This window comes from Cygnus atratus, chromosome Z, assembly GCF_013377495.2.
Source record: "Cygnus atratus isolate AKBS03 ecotype Queensland, Australia chromosome Z, CAtr_DNAZoo_HiC_assembly, whole genome shotgun sequence".
Taxonomy (NCBI): Eukaryota; Metazoa; Chordata; class Aves; order Anseriformes; family Anatidae; genus Cygnus; species Cygnus atratus.
The window spans coordinates 40,547,004-40,574,438 of NC_066396.1; the positions used below are offsets into that span (position 1 = coordinate 40,547,004).

The 27,435-nt window shown below is 34.9% G+C and overlaps 1 protein-coding gene across 2 annotated transcripts in view; it reads left to right on the forward strand.

The window, feature by feature from the left end:
• Positions 1-27,435, forward strand: part of VPS13A (vacuolar protein sorting 13 homolog A) — a 121,220-nt gene that overhangs the window by 57,963 nt on the left and 35,822 nt on the right. For both annotated transcript variants that reach the window (XM_035558489.1, XM_035558490.2), the window contains exons 36-54: positions 1,017-1,141; positions 2,050-2,219; positions 2,844-3,064; positions 3,615-3,847; positions 6,356-6,448; positions 6,958-7,314; positions 8,087-8,188; positions 9,481-9,636; positions 9,742-10,003; positions 11,012-11,172; positions 12,908-13,011; positions 15,276-15,573; positions 16,693-17,088; positions 17,880-17,984; positions 18,109-18,255; positions 21,097-21,225; positions 21,945-22,078; positions 24,779-24,908; positions 26,738-26,973. In XM_035558489.1, the coding sequence (XP_035414382.1) occupies positions 1,017-1,141; positions 2,050-2,219; positions 2,844-3,064; positions 3,615-3,847; positions 6,356-6,448; positions 6,958-7,314; positions 8,087-8,188; positions 9,481-9,636; positions 9,742-10,003; positions 11,012-11,172; positions 12,908-13,011; positions 15,276-15,573; positions 16,693-17,088; positions 17,880-17,984; positions 18,109-18,255; positions 21,097-21,225; positions 21,945-22,078; positions 24,779-24,908; positions 26,738-26,973 (3,559 nt within the window). The remainder of the gene's footprint in view (positions 1-1,016; positions 1,142-2,049; positions 2,220-2,843; positions 3,065-3,614; positions 3,848-6,355; positions 6,449-6,957; positions 7,315-8,086; positions 8,189-9,480; positions 9,637-9,741; positions 10,004-11,011; positions 11,173-12,907; positions 13,012-15,275; positions 15,574-16,692; positions 17,089-17,879; positions 17,985-18,108; positions 18,256-21,096; positions 21,226-21,944; positions 22,079-24,778; positions 24,909-26,737; positions 26,974-27,435) is intronic.

Here is a 27,435-nt window from a genome sequence, read left to right on the forward strand (position 1 = left end):
GTCTTTTTCCTCTGTATGCTCGTTCTGTTGCTATTAGTATTTTAAAAGTTTGTCTTGTCGTAAGTGTAGAATAGATCAAAATAGTGCAGTTGGAAGGGACCGTCAGAGAACTTCTAGTCCAGCTGCCTGACATCTTCAGGACTAATCAAAAGTTAGTGTTGTAACGAGGTCACTGTCCAAATGCCTTCTGAACACTGACAAGCATCAGCCACCTCTCCAGGAAGCCCGTTTCAGTGTTTGACCACCCTCACAGTAAAGAAATTTTTCCTGATGTCCAGTCTGAACCTACCATGGGGTGGCTTAGTGCCACTCCTGCATGTCTTGTCATCAGTTACCAGGGAGCGGAGACTGGTACCTCCCTCTTTGCTTCTCAAAAAGTTTCAGAGAGCAATAAGGTCAGCTCTCAGCCTCCTTTTCTCCAGACTAAACAAGTGTCCTCAGCCTCTCCTCATAGGACATGACTTCCAGCCCCCTTACCAGCTTTGTTGTCCTCCTCTGGAGGCTTTCAAGGACCTTAACGTACTTTTTATGTTGTGGAGACGAGAACTGCACGCAATATTCAAGGTGTGGGCCTCACCAATGCTAAATATAGTGGGAGAATCACCTCTTTTAACCAGCTGGCTCTGCACCCCCAAATGCAGTTTTGCCCTCTTGGCTGCTGGGGCACACTGCTGGCTCATGTTGACTATTTCTGGCATTACAAAAAGTTATCCCTGCTGAGCAGGCTTCATTAGTCATAAACTGTTTAGCACACACTCAAAAACAAAGTAGGAACTTGCATTCTGAGTAACATTCCTGCATGAAGTACTGTATACCATTAAAGGAAGCTGTACACCTGTATCTTAAGTGGTCAAAACTGCATATAGAAGATACATAAACAGCATTTTACGTTCTCAAATGTATGTGATTTTTCTCAACCTGATTGGATTGTAGTTTATTATAGTGATTTTTGAGGATATATATTATTTTCCTTATTTGCTGTCAAGTTATTTTAATGTGTTTCTAATTTCTGAAAGGTGTAACAGTCGTGACATCAGCTGTAGTAGAATTGCATTCACCTGTAAAAATAAAAACAACACTAAAAGTGGATTTCAGATTCGACTCCCTGACTTTGGTGCTGTATAGTCCAAACTCAAAACAGGTAGGTATAATTTTGGTTTCAGGGAGAAAGAAATAATTTTGAGGTTGCCTAGAGTCCTGGAAATTATGCACAGGAATATTTCAGTTTATGAGCAGAGAGAATGATTTCTAGTACTAATAACAAACACAGTATAAATGATAAACAATTATTTTTAACTAAATCACCTGTCAGGAAAGACAATGGCCAATGGTAACACATCATATGTGGCAGCTTCTGTGATGTGATTTGACTTCAAATTTGCTGACTTGATTAAAATATTGATTAAAATCTTTTAATCTTGGTTAAAAGACTGTTTTGGGGGAAAAATACAGAGGAATGCAGGCCTTTTTTTAGTTATACCTACTTTTGTGGACACATAAGTAAAGTTGTGGAGAGAGATTTATAATACGTATCATAGTACGAATGCATTTTTAGTTTTATTGGTTTAAACTTCTAAAACTTGTCAGCAAATTTCTGATGAAAGGTACGTTAGTATTTTGTTGTAAAAAAGTGTATTAGTTTAGATTTTGAAGACTGGCTAGACACAACATAGTGTCCCATATAGCCATATGGGAAAAAATTAATTTCTCACATTTGGCATTTTTTGCATATACTGCGTGTTGTTAAACTTAAAAACAGCCAAAACAATCAAAAACTACATATGACAGTTCTACTTTATTTTAAACACAGTCTTCCTTTCACTAATGTAGACTTGCTCTAACGATCTTGTAGAAAGGTAAAGCTTTCTTTTAACAGAACTTTCTCTGTATGTTACTGATTTTTGTTGTCTTTTGAATTATCAGTGAGTTCATGTAGTATATTGTTATTAGAACTCTTACCAGTTACAATAAAGCTGTATATCACACCTGTGTGTAATCTCCATTTCCTGTAAGCAGACATACAAATATATTTTCATTCCATTTAAACAGGTTACAAATTTGGATCAGAGAGATGACCTGTTGAAGCTTGCAGAGTTTAAGTTAGTTTTAATGTCAGCTGCAGTCAAAATGTTATCAGATGGTTCAACGAATGCTTCAGTCAAGCTAGCAAACTGTACATTAGATGATAAAAGACAGTCAATCCAGAAGGCTACACCAAGGTCTGTGTTTTGACATAAATTACTGTTTTATTGGAGTTTGCCGTAGAGTTGCAAATATTTCTGTTTTACTGTTCTTTTAAAAACAACTGTTTTTGATGTAGGTAGTTCTTATTGTACATGTTACAATTTCAGTGTTTGTGAAAAAGGCTTTTGTTTCCTATTTGCCATTTGTTCCATATATTTTTTGTGACAGACCAATATAGATGCTGTTGACAAACTTGAAGTAACTAAGTACCAAAGGAAACTGCTTTTACTTTCATTTTACTTTTTTCAATTTACTGCTTTAATAAACCAGTGGGCAGTAAGACTAAGATTTTCTTTCCAAAGAATAACAAACTTAGGTATAATACTTTGAAATGTAAACAAATAATTGTGATAGTCTATCTTGTTAAAATTATGAACATCTTTAGTTGCCAGGAGTCATGTCAGTTCTGAAGTTTTATAGAATTTATGTTGATACTGATTTATTATGTTTTAAAGCATTGGTTAAGCTTTAACGTTTTCAGTATTACTTTTTAAGTACAGTTTTGTTAATGTATTGCATCTGGAGAGAATCGAGTATTTTTCAGTATTTGTGGCTCTTTTCTTATTGTCTCCTTAAATGTTGCCGTAATGTTTTTTCAGGATGGTGGAAATGAAGCATGGATTTGAAAAGAAAGTTATGGTGGATATAAGCTATAAGCAGGGGAGAGATGGCACTGTTTTTGACATGATTGTTCAAGAGATATACCTTTGTGCAAGCATGGAATTTCTACTTACTGTTGCAGATATATTCCTAAAGGCTAATGCAGAAAGTGCTGCTGCACAGAGAAATCTCAAGCAGTCATTACCTTTAAAAGAGCAAGGTACATGCTGGAAATACTTTTTTAAAAGAAAATAAATAAATATATTTAAATAAATATCTAGTTATGTTCAGCATTATAATACTCTAAAAATTATAATACTCTTTTTATGTTGTTTTGTGTGTATAGAACAGCTTCTTTTAAGCATTGATGTTTCTTTCTTTGCATCATCAAAATTGGTTTATGACCCTCAGTCTTCATTTCCAAATGATGCTCTGTCTTCTCAGAAATGCCTAAAAATTGATTTCTAAAATTAAATAAGTTGGAAAAGGGGAGTTTCATCTGGCAATCCCTAGATTTGTTTGTCTACCACAATCATGGTTTTTTGTTATGTCTGAAAGCAGTTAAAGCCTTAAAAGTTTTTTATCTCCAGTAAAGTCTAGAAACAGGTCCCCTGGCAGGGATCTACATGTTTCCTGATGCCAGTTTTGCTAGATCTTGGCACTAAATCTTCAGAATACCTCTAAATGTTATAAACAATCAAAAAAATAGATGTAAATAATGACAGTTTAAGCTTTGAGCAATTAATCAAATTGAATTTATGTTTTTGAAGCACCTGTGCAGCCTGTATCTACAATGGAAATGAACATAATTGTTAAAAATCCAGAGATTGTGTTTGTGGCTGATTTAACAAGAAGCGATGCTCCTGCATTGGTGGTTACAACACAGTGTGAAGTCTTCATTAAAAATAGCCCTGAAAGGTATAGCATGACAGCTGCTGTTAAAGAGATACAAATGAAAGCATGCCCATTTCTTCCAGAAAAAAGGAAAGGGAACGTTACTACGGTGAGTTTAATAACATCCAGTTTGTTTTGAAAAGACACTGTATTACTTGTGCTACTAGAATGTAAGTTACTTCTGAAGCTTTCATCATTAGAATGTCTATTATGGATATATGAATAAAATTTTGTGTTTGCATTGTATTGTTGCTTTTATTCTCTTTTGTGTGTTAAGCCAAAAAGTCTCATCTTAATCTGTGGCATTGAGGTTTGCTTTCAATGACAATGGAAAAATTAAGAGCCTGGAGGAGTAAAAATGTAATAATCTCTGATGTCCCATGTAAGCCAAGTAAACAGTATCTTGTGAGAATACACTATTTCAGATACAGTGTAGTCAATTTGGAATTTCAGTCTGAAACTTTGTGTTAAATATCTATGTTAGTGAATAACAAAGGATCACAGCCAGAATGGAAAGTATATATTATGAATTGTCTACAGTAAGCTATTCATAAATTTCTTCGTGTTAAGGTCCATATACCATCGTATTAGTGCTTTGACTGTGTATATTTTAGCAGCAGAGTCAGACTTGTTCGTCACTGGCCAGCTGACTCCTGAAGCTTCGTAAAGCTTTTCTGCATCTGCAGCAGACTAAATGTCAGTTAACTCTAAAATGATATTTTATCAGAGAAAAACAGTATATCCAGCCACATATCTGTGTCCTCAAACTGCAGATAAATTTTGAAGAACTAGTCCTTTCAGCCCGCCTACTTTATGGAGCTATGTAGGCCAAAACAAAGCTGTAACTGCAAAGAATAGGGGCTTCCACTCCATCTCTTTATCAGATACATTCATGGAAGTCCATCCCTGGAGGCATTCAAGGCCAGGCTGGATGTGACTCTGGGCAGCCTGCTCTAGTGGTTGGCAACCCTGCCCAGAGCCAGGGGGTTGAACCTAGATGATCTTTATGGTAGTTTTCAACCTAGGCCATTCTGTGATTCTATGATCTTACTCCTTGGGTAGACAATCTTTGATTGCATTAATCTGTTAAAAATCTGTGGTTGAGAAAGTAATTTTTGCATTGATAGACACAATACAGTGCAGAATCTCTTAATTTCCATTTCTGTAGATGGTGAATGTGGCACAAATGTGGCCATCTTTATAGAATGCAAGTAAAAGCATTCAGGCCCTGCTTTCATTTTTACAAAAACATCTCACATCAGATGATCAGATGCCAGATTCTCACATCTCAGACTGTAGAAACAGAAGATCTGTCTGTCAGAATCTTTGTGATGAAAGAGGAAGCGTTTTAGGACGTTAGCTTTGGTGTTCAAAATAGTATCTGCCCTCTTGGAATGATTCAGAAAGTTCTCAGGATGGAAAATTCTCAAGGGGTCAAATAAAACATTCTCTGCAGGTAGCACTGTAATTAGCCCCTTTTGAAAAATACAGAGAAGAAATCTCTGAACCCAGCTTTTCCATAAACGATATAATTTCAGTCAGGTAAATTAATAAGAGATCCAGAGATTCAGATGACATTCCACTGAATTTAGTCAAGCAGGAAAATGTATGCTATGATGTTTTGTGAAGATTGTAAGATTTCTGAAGGCTCATATTCACATGAAGATTTTATAATGCCTAAACCTTGAGGACACTAGTGGTAGATGAACTTGTCCTCCAGATGAATAGATTCCCCAGATCTCAGCAAGCTAGCTCCTGAATTTAGAGTCGTGCAAATGATGAAGTTCTTTCCATACATTTCTCACATGTACATTGGTCTAAGGAAGAATATATTATTTTTCATTCTTTATTGTACCACAAAAATATATATAAATAAATAAAATGGTGAATTTGAGCAGCAGTAGTTGAAATAATAACATACACCAAAAATTGTTAGATCAAACTCACTGGGGAAAAGGATGGTAAAAGTGATTCAGAGTATATCTATGCCTCCAGCATCTGATTTAGATGTGGACAGAGATGCTGAGAAAGATTACAAAATTAACATTGCTGGAAATTATTTTTTTTAAAAAAAACTTATCTTCTCAGGTGAGGGACTCAAGAGTGAGTTTTGCTGTCAATACAGTTTCAGTAGTACAGCTACTAACTACATCAGCCTGCTTTGTTAAACACATAGGTTTTGGTTAACCTTGGTAAATGGGAGTATGCAATGTCTGTAAAATAAAGCTATAACTGAGTCACTGTGATTTAGCGATGTATTTATTCGGTATGTTTGCTTTTTTTCACTATCTGAAAAGTCTGATCCTCCTCAAAAGTCACAAGCATGACGCACAGTATATTTGAAGATAGCTGCAAATTTTACCTAAATAATATAGTTTCTATAGTGTAGTACATTTTCCTGTAGTTGACATTTGATGCTCTAATGATTGAGAATAACTGAGATGGTGCTTCTGATGCTTTTTTTTCTTTACATTGGAGCACATATTATTGTTAAGGTTGCTTTTAAGTTTGAAGAACGAATAATGATAACTTTTCAGTATTTTTGATGTATGGTATTTAAAATTATATGCTTTTTAGAATATTTTTTTTCTCAATGTGTTTTTACTCTTTTGTGTAGGTACTACAGCCTTGTGACTTCTTCTTTGAGATGAAACAATCGGGTACTAATCCACAGTCAGCTGATCTAATGATTAAATCTCTGACAGTAAAAGTAGGTAGATATTTTCATGGTTTTTAGTTCTCTACTCCTTCCTGCTCAGAAGGCTTTAAGGTTGCTTGTGGGATATGTTTCTTAAAATAAATAAATAAATAAAAATCAGGAATGACTGAAGCGGTGAATTGTTTCTGTTCTTCATCAGGTCACTTTGCTGTTTAGGATGTAAAAACAAACAAAATTTAATGATAACTATTATGTCACAGTGTTTTTGGATGTTGAGTACTATAAAATAGCCTGATGTACAGAATTAAGTTTTGAAGCGTTCACATATGGTGTTGGATGATGTAGTTTCGAAAGCTCCTATCTGGAAGAAAGGCAGGGTGAACAGGTTAAAATGTAGTTTATGGAAAGAAATCTGTATTCATACATGAGGAAAGAGTCCTGTAGAGAACAGAACTATTTTGTCAGTGTAACATAATTGGTTAACATTTTGTGTCTGAAAGTAGCGTACCTTTTCCTGTACTAGCTTCTCGTTTCCAATTATTCCAACTTCTTTTTTGTAGGTTTCACCAATAATCATAAATACAGTAATCACTATTACCTCCGCCCTTTATCGAACTGCAGAAGCAACAGAAGAAGAGATTAGTCAAATTCCTCCAGACTTGTGGAATATGAAAGATGTAAAAAATCTGAAAATGTGGTTTCTTGAAGAGTCAAATGAAAATGAAGACACAAATCCAACCTCTGAACTGGTTCCCACAGGAGAGTCATTGAAAATGAGTGTAGAATCTGTTGTTCTAACAGTTGAAGCTGGGGTTGGCCACCGAACTGTACCAATGCTGTTAGCCAAATCCTCATTTCTTGGAGAAGTCAAAAACTGGAGTACACTTATCAACCTACATTCTCAGCTTGAGCTAGAGGTGGGGAATCCTAGATGAGGAAGAAAAGTTCTCTTAAGATATTAAGCTCATTATGTTATTTAGAAAATAAAAGAAAAATAACCTGTATATTTGATGATTAAGCTCTTGATGATACATATTGTAGCAGCAGGACAGGAATAAGGTGTTAAGGTAGCTAAAGTGAAAATCTAATGCATTAAATATAAGGTATTAATGATAGTAATTGAGTTTATACAATCTGACATTTTTCCACATTTAAACTCAATACAGCTTCCCAGAGGACTGTTGTGACAATAATAAATTTTGGAGTAGCAGCTTGCTAAAACTCTTTGACAATGTTAAATTAAGATTGCTATGTAAGATATTCATGTGTCATTTCTATAAAGTATTATGTGATATCAGTTTCATACACAAATCTTCAAAAATTTCCAAGATTTGTAAATTAGTGATATAAAATTCATTGGTCATTGTAGGTAGATTTGTCCTTATTTTATAGTGTTTTAGACTTGTAGTGCCTACAGCATAAGCAAAAATTATAGTTTAAGTGGTAGACCTTATGCAACTTCATTTGGAAATGGGTCTTTCCAGTAGAGACTTACATGCCTCATTTATTTACTTAATTTATTTGCTTCATCTTATGATAGGAGTTGACTAAAAGTCCAATCTGACTGTCTTTTATATTCCAAAGTAATTAATATATTTGTAAATCAGAATTTTAAGTCATAAAATCTGTAGAGCTTTTGTTGATTTAAGTTATATGCAATTTCCTAACTGACATTTCCATTTCCCATAGGTACATTATTTTAATGAGATGTTCGGGGTGTGGGAACCATTACTTGAGCCACTAGAAATTGAGAAGACTGATTTATTCAAACCCTGGATTCTAGAAATCAAGGTATATTTCCCAAAGCTGAACTCAAATCTTTTATTTTAATTCCTTTGGGAGGAGGGGCATACAATTATATTGTATATACTCCGCGCCTTTTATTACTGATATTAAAAAAAATAACGATTTCGTTCCTTCTTCTTGGTTATTGATACTTTTTTTTTTTTTTGCCCTGTTAGTGAATGAAACCAGTAAATATCCAGACTGTCATATCTTTTAAATAATACTGTCTTTTAGGTGACAGGAAGCTTTGATTCCTATTGCACTAGGTAATCATGATGGTTTTATATAAGTCTCTAAAGTCAGGTCATATGTTATCGATGCATTCAGTGGCTTTGGAAAGATAGAAGAACACTCATATCGTTCCATGGTAGTATCTGTACCATACTGGAATCACTGACACCTGTGGGAGTACTGCTCTTCTTATTTCAACTCCATCTTTAAAACAGTCTTGATTCTGGTTTCAAAGTAGATAAGGAATTTTTTTAAGGAAAGGAGATGGATTTTTGTGTTTTCCCTGCTCTCTCTTAACTGTCTTTTATTGCATTGTTTTCTGATCTGCATAGTTTTTCAATTTTTTTTTTTTTTGCCTGAGAGCTTGTTCAGAATGGGAAAACTGTTCTTCTCCTACAACAGTTAGTATGAAACAGCTTTCTACAGCAGTGGCCTCAGAAATTAAGAAATTGCTTTTACGAATGTTCCTAAGAAGGTAAGAGCCCTAATGCAGGAGGAAGGTATAAGGTAGTGAGTCAAGGCTCATATTTTCTTGCCTAGAGTTGAAATGTAACATTTGGAAATGCAACATTTCCAGAAACATTGAAGTCCTGGAAAATATTTCATACAGTTGTTTTTGTTTTTTTCTTTTTTCCTGTCAAATACAAAAAAATATACAAAGTGAGTACATGGTTTGGAAACATGTAAACTATATTGGAGTTAGTGTTTTAAGAATGAGAAATAAACTATTTATATAGTTTTTATATAGTGATATTAGATGTGTTAGGATGAATGTTTTCACACAGCATTAACTAGGTATGTTGGTATATGGTATGTTTATTTTTGAATAACGATAAATTTAGCTGCTATAATTGGAATTTCATTGACTTCTGAAATATATCTTTTGCTTGTTGCCATCTTCTTTCCCTCTTTGTTTTAAATTGAGAATAAAACCATGAACAGAATAGGAAAATAGTACATGGCATAGAAGTGGGAAGAGAAGAGGAGAAAAAAAAAGTCATGAGATGAAACTTGCTTTGCAGAAAGAATGATCAGATAAGAATTAAAAAAAAAAAATCTCCTTTCAGATGAAGAAGAAGCCTAAAAAAGCATTAGTTGAATCGGATGCAGAAGAAAACTACAAAGTTCCAGAACACAAAACAGTAATAAACGTTTCCTCAAAAGACCAGCTGAATATTACACTATCCAAATGTGGTCTACAAATGTTGAGTAACTTGGGCACGGTAAGAAAAATAGCGACAGTGTCAGATTTGTGTTAAATGTATGTTTGCACGGATTTTGTTGAAGCCTTACTCAGTATATTTGTGTTTTGTATCGTTGCTTTCTAGGCATTTGCTGAAGCAGCAAGTCAAACTTCAGACATCTTCAAAAAAGACCGAGCACCATTTGTACTAATAAATTCTTTAGGACTTCCCATCACTGTCTCACCCAGTGATTCCTTTAGCGTCCTCAATGTCGAATTTGGAGCAAAAATATTTCATTTAATAGATGGAGAGAATTTAAATATGGAATATGTCAGAACTAAAAATGAGAGTGACCAGTTCACTGCAATGACCACTCTGAGTAGCAAAAGGTTTTACGTTCAAATCTGTAAGTTCCAAAATTCATAAACCTTCTGTTTTTGCAGCATGGGGCATGATGCATCTTCTACTTGTCAGTAAATACTGGAGGACTGCACAACATGAAAGAAATGATTCTTCATACTCTAGATGCATCTCAGTGTTTGAAATCTTGCTTTGGTCTTTTTAGCTAAAAGTTGCCTATATATTGCTTGTTAAATAAATTTCCTACTATGGTAACTTATTTAGATAACTAATATTTATTTCCTAGTTTTATTGCAATCAAATGCTTTTTGTTTGTATTCACAAGTTAATGCAGAATTAAGCTGCCGATTTTTTTTTAACAATACTAAGGGCTGCATATATACGTCTTGAGAGAAGTTACTCTTAAGAAAATAATGTTTTAATTTAAAGAACACAGTTAAAGCTGAAATAAAATTTAGCAATTTTTAATGGTGTATGAGTTAACCATGTAAGTTGGTTTGCCATAGCAATTCACAGTTTTTCAAAACTGATTTGGCAAACAAATCTTGACCATATGATTTATTAATAGTTGAATTATTTTTCTAATATTTGTGCTGTACTTTTTTAAAAAGCCATAATATTTTGTAAATATTTCTCTCTAGGCACCAATTTTATTTGCAGAGGCAAAAGATGGAGTGTTCTTAGGTTATGTACATTCGTAATTTATTCATTTATGCCTTTTCCTGGGGTGGGGGGGGTGGAGGGGAGAATCTTTCCTAGGTTGGACCTGGCACTTAGGGATATGGTTTAGTGGGTGGCATTGGTAGTAGGGGGATGGCTGGACCAGATGATCTTGAAGGTCTCTTCCAATCTTAATAATTCTGTGATTCTATTTATTTGGTGACACTACAAGTTCGTCAGTTAGACTAAAAGTGGTGATTGTCCTTACTTGTTTGCTTTAAATTTTTGTGGAGAGAAAGTGGTACAGAAAATACTCTTGAATGTACATTTTTGTATTTCAAATGTATCTTTATCCCCCTGTCGAGACTTTCATTTCTCACCTTGTATGTTCTAGGTCCACATAATCATTCCACTGTGGAGAAGATTCCATTAACAAAAGTGGGTCGATGTATTTACAGAGTAAGGCATGAGGAATCAGGTGTTGAAAGGTCCATTGTCTGCCAAATTGATACTGTTGAAGGAAGCAAGATAATAACTATACGTTCTCCTATCCAGGTATATATCCAGTATCCCCTATGTTATAATTAATTTTTTTGTTAAATTTTTAATGAATGTAAATGATCATAAATATGTAGTCTATAGATAAATATTTTTACAACTGTATTTTACAAAATGATCTGAACAATTAATATAAATCTGCTGCTGTGTATTTATTATAAGGAGATTTACAAGAGATTTTCAAGAACAAAAAGCTTTTTCAAAATGATGAAGGGACATGGATGGAGTAGTATTAGAAATGGACCAGATGTTAGATCAGCATAATTCATCACTAATGTTTTCTAATACTTTCTCTAATCTTAGTCTTGTGAAATATTTGCTCTGTATGAAATTTTCAAACCTCTTAAATTTACCTTGGTTCCTCAAGGCTATCCTTCTGTTGGATTATTTATTTTTCTTCATCCTATACCACTGACACTTGCATTTCAAATTTAATACCAAACTAACTGAAGAGTGAGCCCTTTCAGCATACCTTTAATAGTCTTTTTGATAGACATATAATTTATTAGGCCAAGGCAAACAGAATTTTATGGATGGTCCAAATAGTAGTATTCTATGATAGTGTCCATTGTTACATGGTTAATGATCAGATTTATTGTTTTTTTCCCTATGTTAAACTTCAGCTTTGATATCAACGTGGTAACTGGATTTTGGTCAGTGTCTAGGCTTTCTTGTGGTTGCACAAGATCCTGATGTAACTGCAAATGGGTCAAAAATAAAAAAGCATTTTTCTAGTATTTGTGTGCTCGTTACATAATGAGAACTTGGATGTCTTAGTACAGGTGGTATAACACTTCAGAGGGAACAGGAAAGAATAACAAGTATTTCATTTTTGCTGCAAGTGCTTCTATCTTTTTTTCCCATACAAAACAACAGCATTGGTAATTAAAACCAAACTGTCACTCTTCTATATAGGGTTGTGTGCTGAAATATCAGAACTGGGTAACTGTGCAGCATTTATAAAAAGTTAACTGCGCTGAAGAAACTGCTCTGCTTGGAAACCTAATAGAATTTTAACATTAACTTTGAGTTATTAGTATACATTAATGACATGAAAGAACGATATTCTATATTTGTATAATGCATGCTTTTATGTTGGGTTAATCTATATATGTCTATGTAAAATTTGTAGAGTATCTAGGCAATATTAGACATTTCCTCTAGAGAGACCCGAAAAGGAGAACATTAAATAATTGAAAAATTTATAAAGGGAGCAACTGATTATGACTAATTTCCCAGAGTTGATAATACAATTAAATGAACACTGAAATAGAAAACTAATGTTTGAAAAGAACAAAAGAGCTAAATGCTCACCCAAATTCAATGTATGTTAATGGTTTAACTATGAGTAACGTTTTGCTTCCCTTGTGTTTTCTTCCATATGAATTTTGACCCACAGACCTTTGTATCTGTTATATTTTTAAAAGAAAGTTCTTTGGAAAGTTACTAGACAGTTCAGATTTATTTGTCTTTGATTTTGCAGGGTATGTTTCTCCTTTTTTACAGCTAATTTAGTAATTTCATAATTAAAATATAACATTAAACTGCACAACAAAATCGTTTAAGGAGATTTGCTGGTATTAGAGACAGTTCTTGTGAAATACCTGACCTTGAATGGCAAATGGGTAAGACAAACAGTGAGAGAGTCCTCATTCTGTACTCTCTTAGGCTCAAAAAAGTTTATCTTACCATTTTTTCCTAATGTATCTTGCTGGATTTTTATTTTACATAGATAAGGAATCATTTTTCAATCCCGTTCAATATTTTTGAGGAGGGAAGATGTTTAGGGACTGCATCACCAGAAAATGAATTCAACATACCATTGTCCTCATACAGGTACTTTATTGTTTTTTTGTTTGTTTGTTTGTTTTGTTTTTGTCATGGAATATGTTTATACATTGCCAGTTGTTGTATCCGTATAACTATACAAAAAAAAAACAAAACTGTTTCCCATTGCTACCTAATACTGTAATATGTATATGTAATATGTAATATGTATAATTATAATACTGTATATACTGTATATAATACTGTAATATAGTATAGTTATAGTATAATATTATACTGTGATTATACTATCATTGTTGGCTAGGATCTTCTCAGAGCATCTGTTCTCAGTTAAATTAAAATACAGTTTAATCGAAATGGATTTTTTTGGGACTTTTGAAATCCATTTTACCAAACAAATTAGCTGAGCATTGACTGTCTCTAACAATTCAAGTCCAGGTGCTTCTGGGACACAGTCATGCTTATCAACACAGTACGGACATTTTTCTTAATGGAATGATGTCTAGTGATGTACTACAGCTGCTTTTTTTTTTTTTTTTAAAAAAAAGTCGTCTTTTGTTTTTAGTGATACTGAAATGTAAAGTTGAAACTAATACATTTAAGCACTTCATCACACATTACATCAGTGATACATAAGACATGTCAACCTTAGAAAGACTTGGCTTCCAGCATAGCTATGCTATTAGCACCTTCAAGATAACACCCAACTGAAACTGCAGTGAGTTCACAAGTACCATTTAGCTGAACTGTCACTAACTTTTAGGCAGATGTTTGCTTTGACTGTTTCTAGAAATGTAGAGGCTTTTTCCGCCTGTTTTCACGGAAACAAGTCCCTCCCCTATTTTTTTTCTTTTCCTTTTTTTAAGGCTGATAGGTAAGTACTGGCAAGTATTACAGTATGCAAGTTTCTTTGTGCTGAAGTTTGCAAAGCAACCGTAAAAGTTATAGAATGCTTCCATGTTCTGCACAAGTCATTGAAAGCAATCCTTCTGTTTCAATTTTCTTTTTTTGTTAAATAAGCTACAGTATACTGAACATGCTATTAAGTTCACCAATATTTCTAACTATATATATTTTACTTAATAAGATTATTTATTAATAAGGTTTAGCAACCTTCTGATTAACTACATGGGTATATTGGTGAGTCTCCCTAGACAGTCACAAAATCTTCATTGACAAAAATCTTCAGTCAGGGAGCAGCTGATTGGGTTAAAGCAGATGCCTTACAAAAGCCATTTCTATAAAAATAATCCATTAATTTAATGCATAACTTGCCCAGAAAGAAGGGCACATTTTGCAGATCTGTCTAAAGAGTGAATTGTTTATTCATACCTTTTTCATGGAAAACGGTGTATAACAGCTCTTGTAAGGGATTTCAGCAGCCTTTCATAAGAATCCCCAACAGCCCCTTCTTTCTGAGTAAAGCATATGAAGGTATGGAACAAAAACCCACAGCCGGTACAAATCTAGGAATCTTTGGGATCTAAAATACTTTTAGCTACCCGACTTGAGCAAGACAAGGCAGCCAATGAATTACTGTCAGAAATCATCAATATTTTAAGTAATACTAGGATTGTTAGTATTACTAACATATTTTACTAAATTCTTGTGGCCAAGAGGGCTAATGATATCCTGGGCTGCATTCGGTAGAGTGTTGCCAGCAGGTCAAGGGAGGTGATCCTCCTCCTCTGCTCAGCCCTGGTGAGGCCACAGCTGGAGTATTGTGTCCAGTTTGGGTCTCCCTGGTACAAGAGGGACATGGAGCTACTGGAGTAGAGTGGCTCAGAGTGCAAGTTCAGAGAAGGGCTACTAAGATGATTAGAGGGCTGGAGCACTTGTTGTACAAGGACAGGCTGAGAGAGCTGGGCCTGTTTAGCCTGGAAAAGAGAAGACTGAGGGGACACCTCACCAGTGCTGATAAATATCTGAGGGGAGGGTGTCAAGAGGATGGAGCCAGTCTCTTTTCAGTTGTGCCCAGTGAGAGGACAAGAGGCAATGGGCACAAACTGAAGCACAGGAGGTTCCAGCTGAATATGAGGGGGCACTTCTTTACTGTGAGGGTGACAGCACTGGCACAGGTTGCCCAGAGAACTGGTGGTTTCACCTTCTCTGGAGATATTCAAAACCCTCCTGGCTGCCATCCTGCGCAATGAGCTCTAGGTGATCCTGCTCAGCAGGGGGCTTGGACTAGGTGATCTTCAGAGGTTCCTTCCAACCTCAGGCATCCTGTGATTCTGTGATTGCATCCTACTTTATTGTAATTAAAATATTCAATCTCATACTGAGTTTCTTTTAAATGTTTTCATTTATAGATCCGTACTGAGTTTGCAACCCGTAGCCAATGAAAGTGGAGTGGATGGAGAATATGATTTGTGTGAAGGAATTACATTTGATGAAATTATGAAAAATGTTGACAGCTTATTACAAAGGAAATGCCAGTCTGTGAGGTCAACTAACCACTCCTTTGTCATCAATATTGTTATAGCAAAAGACACGTTGACATCTACTTTATGTGCAGATGATCAATGGGATTTTCCGTATGTCGTTCATTTATGGCCTTCTGTTCTTCTCCGCAATCTTCTTCCATATCACATTACTTACTCTGTAGAGGTAATTCTTCAATTCTTCCGTTTTCGTGGTGTTGCTCACGTGTGTCATAAAAGTTGATTAGCTGGCTGAACTATATTAGAAAATGGGTATTAAAAGAAATGGCTTCTGTTAGTTTTTCTGAAGCAGGGTTTACAGATCTTGGAAGGGTAAGTCTGTATGTACAAAAATAAAGCAGCACCAGAATGGGAAAAATGGTGGGTTTAATCCTCAGTAATTACTCATATTTTAGATACATAGGTAAAGAGAAATTTACACTGTATAAGCTTAATCTTATGGGAGAGTCACTTTCTGACTTCCACATGCAGCTTGAGCCTAACTAAGCAGTGAAGTTTTTCCTGTGGATTATGATCACCTCAAGCAACATAAATAGGTCAGCCTACATTAGCATTTTATGTGCTGTCACTAGCTGTCACTAACTTTTGGTAATAGCATGCTTTTGAGGAGTTCTCCCAGTGCTGCATTTTTGCCAGGTTTTGGCTTGAATTGCAGCCAAAGTGCAAGACAGTGCACTCTTTTTAGAAGAAATTAAACAATTAGGTGCCCTTTAACTGTTTGTGGGCCATCATTCCAAGACCAGACATGAGCCACTGTCAAGTAAAACACCTAAACCATGTAGTGTTGACACTGGTTCCTCAGTACTAAATGTTTCATTTTGAGGATATGTCCTGATTGTGTTCCACTACTTACTGATGTAGGTTTAGAATAATAGAGTAGACACTGAAACATTTTTTTGAAACGGTCTTAATGATTAGTATTTGGATGCAGGTAAAATAATTTAATAATAATTTTTTATTATGAATGCACAATTACTAGAGCTAGAGACCATGGCCTCTGCCATGTGTTTGGAAGTAACAGGCTCTTTCTGTATCTCTCTTATGAATTTAATGAAAGAAATACTGCGTTGAAGAAATCTGTCATTTAAACGCATTTGAATTTTGTGACAGTTTTTTTGTTAAATACTAATGACAATGCATTGATTTTTTTTTGGGCGGGTAAAATGTATTTAGATGTTTAAGAATGTAACAGTTAAATAATATAATAATCACTTTACAATTTTGCCTAAATAACTTGTATCTTAATTGTCAAAGATAAGAAAATGTACACTTTTTTTTTAATAAGGGAAATGTGAACAAATATAACACTCTGGAAGATGGATGTTCAGCCCAGATTCATAATGCAGTCTTGGATCAAACAAAACTAGTTTTACAGTTGCTGAACTATCTAGATCAAAACTGGAAAAGTGAGTACCATATAAAAAGTAATCTACCAGAAATCAGCTTCACAACGTTCTACTGCATCACGGAGCTGGATAAGACTGAACTGGATATTGCTGTCCACGTGACCTATACAACTGGGCAGATGGTTATGGCAATTCACAGTCCATACTGGATGGTAAATAAAACTGGTCGAATGTTGCAGTACAAAGCTGATGGTATCCACCGCAAGCATCCTCCGGATTACAAAAAGCCGCTACTTTTTTCTTTCCAGCCCAAAAACTTTCTCCAAAATAACAAGGTATTACAGCTAGTAAAATTTGATAGCTCTGTACTTTGCTCTTGCTGTACAGAAATGTTTTTACACTTTGAAAGCTATCTGCACTGTTATGTTCCATAAACAGCATGAATCTTACTGTATTTCTGTCTAAAGGCATATAAATAATTTAAATAATAATAATTTATAATAATAATTTATTAATTATTAATTATTATTATTTAATAATAATTTAATAATAATAGTAATAATTTAAATAATACAGCGTGTTGATTTGTCTATGAGATTTTACTTGTGACAAGTTGAGGACAGGATCTTCATGTTTACTTCTTCTGGAGTATCCTACACTTAAAATGCATATTCCACATAGCCTGTAGTTAATGGTGGCAAAAAATATCTTTATGTGAGTCAATACTGACAATTGCAATGTGTTGTCTTTTTAATAGAAACACTAGTATGCACTTATGTTTACATTTGTATGCTCTATATATGGTTTTAAAAGACTTAGAATTTGTTTAAAAATGTAAAGCTCCAGTGCTTGAAAAATGAATACTTGCAGTTGTGGTTGTTAGATACAGTCTGAGTTGGTAGTAAGCTAAGGTTAACTTGCAGCTTACCATTTGACTTTCCTACACGAGCTTTTTAATGCTGATTACTACTGACCGAGGAATGAGTCAATACTGGCAGTTGTCTTGTCTTGATTTCTGCCAATGTTTCCAATATGTGCTTACATTTATATGTATACATGTCTACATATGTGATTCCAAATGTCAGTGTTTGGGAATTGAAAATTAACACAGGCTGCTTTTTTATAGGTGCAGCTTATGGTAACTGATAGTGAATTGTCAGATCAGTTTTCACTGGACACTGTTGGAAGTCATGGTTCTGTGAAATGCAAGAGTCATAAAAAGGAGTATCAAGTGAGTGAAATTTATCTTGCAAATCCATTACTTTAATTTATCTTGCAAATTCATTACTTTCTGAAAAATATAAATGAAGTAAGAACAGAGCAGCATCTGTCTAACAATATTTTTCTACTCACAGGTTGGTGTCACCATAAACAACAGCAGCTTTAATATTACTAGAATTGTGACTTTCACTCCATTTTTTATGATCTCAAATAGAAGCAAATACACTTTGGAAGTAGCTGAAGAAGGCAAAGAAAAGTGGATACCCATTGTTTTGCAACAGGTAAACTTACCAAGGAAGCTATTCCAATTGTTTAAGAAAAAAAAATAATTAGTTTTAACACTCAGTGACAGGAGATAAGAGCCATGCAGTGTTCAATGACAATGTCTGAATAAATTGTATTGCTTTTTTAGTAAGTTACCTGTGTTCTCTTACCTTTTCTCAATGTTGTTTTAGGACTTATTGTAAACCTGCCTCACGTTTATAATTGGAATGTTTTTGGTGTTACCAGCATCATAAGTAGTGGTATGCGGAAAAAGAGCTTTACTGTTACTGTGTCATCTCTCTCTGCAGTGGCACTGAAATTTCTGTTCCGTTTTTGCAGTGATATCTGGTAGAGTGGTTTGGCTGACCTGGTACATTATATGCTATGCCACTTGCTTATAGGAAGAAGGTATGACCCTCATATGGGTCAGTTCAGATAGGTCCAAACTGTTCTTCTGTCTCACTTTTTTTTTTTTTTAAACTTCTTAATACGTTGTTTCTGGAGATGGATCACTGACACCCAGGCCAAGTGGTGCAGAAATGGCAGCTTTTGTCTGTGTTGGCAAAGTCTATTCAGTTGAAGACTGAGCATGCAGCTTCACTTTTTGAACTGCAGTACCCTTGTGTCCGATACAATTATTTTGTGTGTGTAGTTTGAGTTCAGTGCCTCTGAGTTACTATGTTGTGAGCTTCCTTCAGGACATGTAGGAGAAACACAGCCAATCTGTGGGAGATTTTTAGGTCTGTGAAAGCTGAAAGAATACTGCCTTCTGGGAAGAGTGAAATCTCCCTCTGCCTCTCCTCCAATGGGTCTTGGAAGAGAGCATACCCAGAATAGAGACAAGCCGGTTAGAATGTTAGTTCATAATATCTCAGCTTCATTCACTTCCCTGCCCAGCACCCCCCACTCCTTCATTCTACTTTGTTGTTTTCAGTTAAGCAGAATCCTTTCTGCTGCTTTTCTCTTTTTTCTGCTCTTCTTTCTTAGCGACCAATAGCCTGTCTTCTCAGGGAAAAAACAATGCTTGTGTAGAGCCCATCTATTCTTGGACCCGTTTCCTGTCTGGAAAGCAGTTGATCTGTCAGAAACTTTAATTTCTACTTTTAAATAAAATCAATTGTTTCCCAAAGGTTGCAGTAGGAAGGAGTTGCTGGATATTGACTAGCATGAAATAGCTGGTCAAGGACCATCCTTTAAGTTAGTTAAACATCCTTTAGTTTGTCCTGCAAGACACCTGACCAGCATGCATGTGTAGAAAAAGAAAGAAAGAAAATATTGACCAAGACTGTACATAAGATTGCTGCTAAATACAGATTAGAACTCTGACTACGGAATGGAGATAAAAGTATAAAGATAATGTCTGGTGAAGCAGTTAGCTAGAAAGTGTGTGGCAAAACATTTGAAAACAGCATCATTTTATGACTATTGCAGTGAAGACCATTGCAAAAAATATTTTTTCATTTCTCTATAGTTGCTTCTGTAACTTCTTAAGCAAATCCTCTTTACTTATTTTAGTTTTGGTTTAAAGCTTTAATTTATTGTTGACTGATTCTCTTCAGATTTCCTTTGAGCTCTCTTATGTTCCATGTTAAGACTTGCTTGCTGTACTTGACGCTAGATTACAACACAATTTGAATTTCTTTTGTCTGTACAATACGTGTTGGTGTAGATAACATCTTCAGTCTTTCGGTTTAACTATATTTTTTTCCTTTGTCTTTCTGCTTCCTGTGGTGTGAGAAACAATGGGAAAGGGAACTTAGTGGCATGGTAAGTTGGTGAACTAGTATTTCACCACTGAAGATCTAATTCTAGGATTCAAATGGAATTGAATCTAAACATTTGTTTTCATAATCTGTATGAAAAGAGATGCTTCTGCAGCCTTGAATGTTGCAGGTGTACAGTTTGAAATACAGGAAAAATTATGTGTTTAGATAGTCTTTGGTTTATGCTGGTCTTTTCATTCTGAGTGTAGAACCACCATGAACTTTATAAGAATGCTGTTGAGTGTTTGTGAATGTAACTGAGAGTTATGGCTAATCGTATTTTGTTCCTTGGCAGGACTATTTTCATTTGCTCCAAACTTTTCCTTGGTTGCAATTAAAACTTTTTTCTTTCGTGCCTCCCTGTCTTATCCATTTAGAATGTAAACTATTGAAGAGAGATTGTGGGATTTTTAAACCTGGAAGGGCTGTGATTTTGATTGTGGGTGAAAATAGCAGACTGTGCACTCTGACTAAGGCTTCATATTTTATTTCCGTATTTCATATGCACACACATACGTACATAAATATGTGGGCTTGTGTGTGTATATACATATGTATAAATATATATATATTATCACAAAAGAACAGCTAATATACCAATATCCTGCTTTCTCAAGTTACTTAGGAGTGTATTTATGCTAATATCTTTTTTTGACATTGATTATCACTACAAGACTGATCTGTAATTTAGACTTGTTTTGCAAGAGATCTGTTAATGGAAAAAATACAGGTTTGTCAATGGATTTTTTCTTTATTTCTTTTAGCAAGCAAGTCCATTTTGGTGTTGTACCTCTGCTTGGCTTTATACTCTGTATTTTGCATACATTATCCATTTTAAGACTACCTGTTCTTATGAATGTGAAGTCTTACCTTTTTTACTTTTAGCTCCTTACTGCCTCTGTTCCTTCACTGTAGTCTGATTTTCTTTTGACTTACTTTCAGTTTATTATGTTCAGGTAAGTAATTATTTCAGGTGTTTTAATAGAATTCCTGGTTAGACTGCAGTACACTTGTGAGTAAAATTTTAGAAATGAACTTTGGGCTAAAGTGGAATACCATTGTCTTCTCACTTAAAATGCCTGATTTTTTTAATAGTGTATTCCCTTTTGGCCTGAAAATGATGCCAACAAACTGCTTGTTAGAGTTGAAAATTCAGATCTGCCTCCAAAGAAGATAAATTTTGATAAGCAAGAAAATTGTCTCTTACTGCATTTGGACAACAAGGTAAATGACCTTTGGAAATTAGATAAAATAGCATAAATAAGTTCTCCATTTCCATTCTCCAATTTTTTTTTGCGTTTACACTCAATCAAATATTTCAGAACCTTAGCTGAGGAAAAGGCTATATATATGCAAGTATATTATTCTCATTCTCGCACTGTCTTGTGCATATAAGGATATGTACATGTTTCATTTTAAACACTTTTTGGAGAAGCAGACTGTTGAAGCTGTAAGAAAGATTATTTTTTTCCCCAGTGTTTTCCAGCTAAGGCTGAGAAGTATTTACATTAGCTGTGAAGTGACACTGCTACTTTGAAAAGTAACTTTGATGCCACTAAATTTACCGCTATGTTGCAAATAGTCTCATCTAGCAGCAGTTCTGAAATACTTGAATGTTTTTAATAGTAGAATATTTTGAGAGGCATTACTGAGTATGAGTGGTTCAAGGAAGATTCCTCTATTACCAGCCTAGATTTTGAGAGTATAGAACCCCTATTTTTTTTGTAATTTTGCAAAATTTTTGTTACTGAATGCAGTGTTCGTCTCCTAATAACGGTACGATTTGGAAATTGTTTTACAAGCATGTTAGAACTGGTTGTTTGTTTCACTGTTTGGTGGTTTCATCCTATTAGAGTAAAAGTTTCAGGAATATTTGAATTACATTTGCTTTATTAGAAATTAATTCTGCTGTTATTTATTTTATATTTTTTTACATCTGATAGCTTGGAGGAATTATAGTGGATGTTAACCTGACTGAACATTCTACAGTGATCACCTTTTCTAATTACCATGATGGCGCAGCACCATTTCTGTTGATAAACCATACTGAGGAAGAAATTATTGAGTATGGACAAAGGTATGCAAGAAGGGTTTTTGTGTGGATATCTGCAATGAGACACTCGGTTATTTTATGTATTGTAACCGTGTCTGCTTAGCAGCAGAAGCAACAGGGAGGTGATCCTCCCCCTCTACTCAGACCTAGTGAGGCCACAGCTGGAGTATTGTGTCCTGTTCAGGGCTTCCCAGTACAAGAGGGACATAGAACTACTGCACTGAGTTCAGAGGAGGGCTACTAAGATGATTAGAGAGGTGGAGCACCTCTTGTATGAGGACAGGCTGAGAGAGCTGGGCCTGTTTAGCCTGGAAAAGAGAAGACTGAGGGGACACCTCACCAGTGCTGATAAATATCTGAGGGGGGGGTGCCAAGAGGATGGAGCCAGTTTCTTTTCAGTTGTGCCCAGTGAGAGGACAAGAGGCAGCGGGCACAAACTGAAGCACAGGAGGTTCCAGCTGAATATGAGGGGGCACTTCTTTACTGTGAGGGTGACACTGGCACAGGTCTCCCAGAGAGATTGTGGAGTCTCTTTTTCTGGAGATATTCAAAACCCTCCTGGCTGCCATCCTGCGCAATGAGCTCTAGGTGATCCTGCTCAGCAGGGGGCTTGGACTAGGTCATCTTCAGAGGTCCCTTCCAACACTGCCCCTTCTGTGATTCTGTGATTCTGTGATAGTAACTACAGTTACAGTGTATCTGAAGTGTTGATAAAAATGTAGGCCGGACTTGTTATGCATACAGCTTGTGTTACTGTTGAAATTATGCTTTTAAGCCTTTCAGGTCAATTGTGTACATTTACAAAATGCCTCAATTACATACAGAATTAACAAAATACACACATTCAACGTTTTAGGTTTATTTAATAATGGGAAGAAATTAGAGTGCTGTGTAAAACAGTATTGAAATGATACTCTGTAGAATACTCTCATCTCCCTACACAGGAACATGTTTTTTCAATTTTATCAGCAGTCTATGAAATTGTAGAGCAAAGTAGTTCAGTATCCAAAACTTTCTTTTCATTTCAACTATGTAAGCTGAAATAATGGAGGAGAAAAGCCTATTTCTTAAGAATTGAATGTCTAATTTTGTCAGAACACCCACAAATCTTTTGTTTTATAAACTGAATAGGATTAGTAGTTATAAGAGTGGTAAAGCCAGTCACCTGTTTATAGAAACAAAGAAATTGTTTTGTGAGCTAAAGAAGCATGGGTCTCATTTTATAAGAATTGTGTGTCCTTGCATCCCTGTTGGGGCAAAGGATCTGCTTGGCTATTCTGGAACTATCCATGTGCTGACTGGGTAGAATAAGTAATAGATGAGCTGGAAAAGTAGTTAGATTTGAAACTTTTCCTGTGCTATCAAGTTTAGTTGAGAGTTAGCAGAAATAATAAAAATTTATAAATTAAAAATTTATAGGAGAGATGAGGGAATGGACTGGAAAACAGATAGGTAGTTATGTAAGTTTTGTTAAGCTGGGCTGAAACTTAGGTTATTTTAACATATATGAGTTATCTGCAATCACTGAAAATTTATTTCCATCTTGGTTTTACTCAAACACCTGATGTAACTGGGGTACATGTTTGAAGATGAGGGTGCAAGTCTTTAAAACATGAATTCTTCTGTTCACATTTTTCCGCATAAAGCATCTTTCAAGGCATATTACAGAGTGGTGCCAAGCATTCTACTTGTGTGGAATGACTTAATGCTCACAGCAAATTATGTTGATCAGCACTGTGCTGCACAACCTGAGCGCAGCTGTACTGCTTCTGTTCTCAAGATGGAATGTCTTCATAATGCTTTGCTACTGTACGCTACTGTATGCTTATACTTGCAGTGCATAGTATAAGCATTATTATTTTGCAGTGCAAAGTGTAAGGATTATTACAGTGCTCTTGGACTGTATCCTTTTAAAAGCAAAACGTACTCTTTCAGACAGTCAGACCAGTGTTGATAAAATATACTTATTTCAAAAGTGGAAGAGTTGCTACTCAAATACAAAGATTGCAGCTGTATGCTGCTCCTTTTTATATGAGAAATAAAGTTCTTTTTTTTTATCTGTAAGGATTAGTCATTTTTATTTTGTCTGGATTTTGTTCATCTCCAATGTAAATTTAATACATAAATATTGTAATGAAATATATATGACAATGGGCAAGCTCCTTCCAGAGCTGTAGTAGAAAAGTCTGCCTGTTTTAACTGTGCAAGGGTAATAGTGTTTAAAATCTGTTTGCCTGAAAATACCCACTGTATCCAGATACTAAATACTAAACATTTTTCCCTTCAGCAAATTGTGTAGAGGAAAGCTTTCCTAAACAGTGGACTTTAAATGCTTTATTTTTTATATCTCTTGGAGTATTAATGTTAGACAGCACAAACCTCAAATTTTCTTCTTAGTGTGTAAGCTCTGCTTTCTAAATTTTCTGTAATTAATGTTTCCATATTAATCACAAGTGGTGAAGAAAATGATTTTTTGAAATCTACTGGGTATAATTTATTTCTGAAGTATAAATATTTGTTTTGAAGTTTAAATAATACTTTTATTATTGCGCTGAGGATGTTTTTTTGCATGTTTTTATACCCTTAATGCTGTTTTCAGTTTTCATTTTCATTACTTAAAAAATAATAAAGGTGTTCTTGGTTGTTTAATGGATATGTTAGAATGCAAATGTCATTGATGCAAAATGTTTATTTACATTTTAATTTAGTATTACTTCATTCTAGCTCCCTCAGTCAATTGGAAGGCTGTCTTCAGCCAAATAAGGCAGTGTTGTACACTTGGGCAGACCCAGCAGGATCTAGAAAATTGACATGGAAATGTGGAAAAATGACTGAGGAAATCACCCCAAAGGAAGTATGTATATTATGTAGATCTCCTTTAAATTTTATTTATTATCCTATTCTGTATCCACTGTTGCAGGTTGTTTACTTTTTTGTTTGTTTTTCACTACTTTGTTAATAAATCTAGGCATTATTTTTATACAAGCACTGTACAGAGCAGATTCTCTCAAATCACAATGAAGATCGCTGTTCTATGGCTTCATATGCAAAAGCCGGAGATGTTAGTTTGAATAGTGATGTGTATGCTGGCTGTACTTTTATGCATGGTTTTTATTATCCTCACATAGAATTAGTTGGAAAAGGAAGAACTGTAATATTCTTGACAATTTATATACATGATTAGAAGAATAGCTAAGTTTGCATAATAGCATTATGTTTAGCCGGTATTGGCAGTACAGGAAAGATTTTCACCTTCAGAACTTTGTCTTATTGTAGACCTAATTCAATTCTGGGATAACTGATACAGGAGGAACCTCATTTGATTGAATCAAGACTGTTGGGTTGCCTTTCAAATTGCATCTCCTACTGCATTTTTGTCTACTCTCAGGGAAATAGTTCAACAGTAAAAATTGAGGTGCTTTAGGAGAATTGTTTGCAGAATGAATGTGCTGACTTGTGCAGCCATGACTTAGTGATTTTCAGATCACTAACCATGGAAGCTAATATGCTTCTGCCATAACTGCTACATAATGAAATCACTTGCTCTTGTTTTACTTCAAAAGGAAACTCCTAAATATTTTGTTTGGTGTTAGTCACTTTCTTAATAAGCTTTTGATTCTTTAACTGAAGCAAAGGTAAATTAAAGGTTCTAGACACTTAGGTGTTTTTTCCTGCAAGTTCTGTAAGTCTTATCTGTGATAAAGAGTTAAGTTGTTGAGCTGTTTATGGTGTGGTTTTGCTCACAAAGCAGCACAGGATCATTTGAGAGAAGGAAGGGGATAGTATCCTTCTGGCCATGGGTTTTTGTCCAATCCATGCAGACAATGATGCCTGTCAGAACTTTCTGTGAGTTAATACAGCACACAAAAATGATAGAAAAAATATGGTGCTGTGGTTTACTTATTTGTTCCTGAACACGTTCAGTGAGGGATCTAGTGAATACCCAGAGGTGTCTGGTGTATGGCATAGTGGAGAACTTCCCTTTGTGGTACCTTGTCTCAGTAAAAAATTGAGATAATATATGTTAAAAGGTGTCTTGTATTAAACCTATGTATAAATTACCAAAACAGCTTCATTTAGTTTAAAAAGTAGGGAAATATTTTAGAATGGTGTGTTTTCATGTCATTATTGTCATAATAAAGAAGGTAACATGCACCGTCTAGGCAAACGCTGTGATTTTTCTGAAAGTACATCAGATAAAAATAGGGGTGTTTTTCAGGTGCTGCTTTTAAAACATTAATGGATTTCAATGGATCTGAGAGTGATACGGATTTTTGCCATTTAGTTAACTTGTGGTGGGGAGAAAATAAAACAACACCCAACAACAACAACAAAACAGCTGTGTTTTTTGTCTGTAATTGAGATTAGCATACATATGAAATTCCATATACAGTAAGTACGATAAGGAATCACATAGCTGAGGTTCGGGCACTGAACTGTAACAGCACTGTGTTTGCTGGAGTTTATGCCAGTAAGTGGTGTTTTCAGTTCAAAAGTGTGTGTGTGTGAGAGAGAGAGAATGAAAGACTGCTGTAAAACTTCATAATTAAAATTTTTGTGATTTTCTTATACCTTTATAAAATGGTCTCCTATTTCAGTTCATGTTATTAAGACTTTTACATTTTCTTGTAGTGGGTAGAGTGGTGAATATAGTTGTAAAAACTTTTCCTCTCTTGTTTGCAGGACAAAATGAAAGTACTCAGCCTGGACTGTAGAAAAGTGGTCTATTTAGCATCATTTTTTGAAGGTTTGCAGCGTATTGTCCTAATCACTGAAGATGAGAATGTTTTTAAACTGGCATACGAAAGTATAAAGGCAGAACTAGCAGAACAAGAAATCATTCTGTCTTTACAAGATGTCGGAATTTCATTGGTTAATAATTATACAAAGCAGGAGGTGTCCTACATTGGAATTACAAGGTAACTTACGTAGTGTGCAGCAATATAAAATGTTTAACTTAAGGTATTTTCACTAACTGAATTTCATTTTTGGGTAGGATCACAGAGAGAACAGAAATCTGCATAAGAGTATTTAGAACTGGATTTTATATTTTGCTGTTGTAATGGGAAGTAGTTTCATTGTGTTTTATATTAATGCAAATGATTTCTGTATATGTGGGTGGATGTATATATTTTTGCAACATAAGCATAACTGTATAGCAAGCTTCCCAATACATTGAACAGAGTTGTTTCCTGTCTGTATAGTTCAGGGAGTGATAATAGAGATTTAAGGAGTAGTCTGTGAGGATAGTTTGTGAGTGGATTTTTCTATCTTCAGATAGAATCAGCAACATTTCTGTTTTCTATTTTGAAAATTCTGGTGCAGCAGTAGCAGCTTGTAGTTCTTACTAGCTTTGATTGAGAAATTATCCTTTAGCCCCT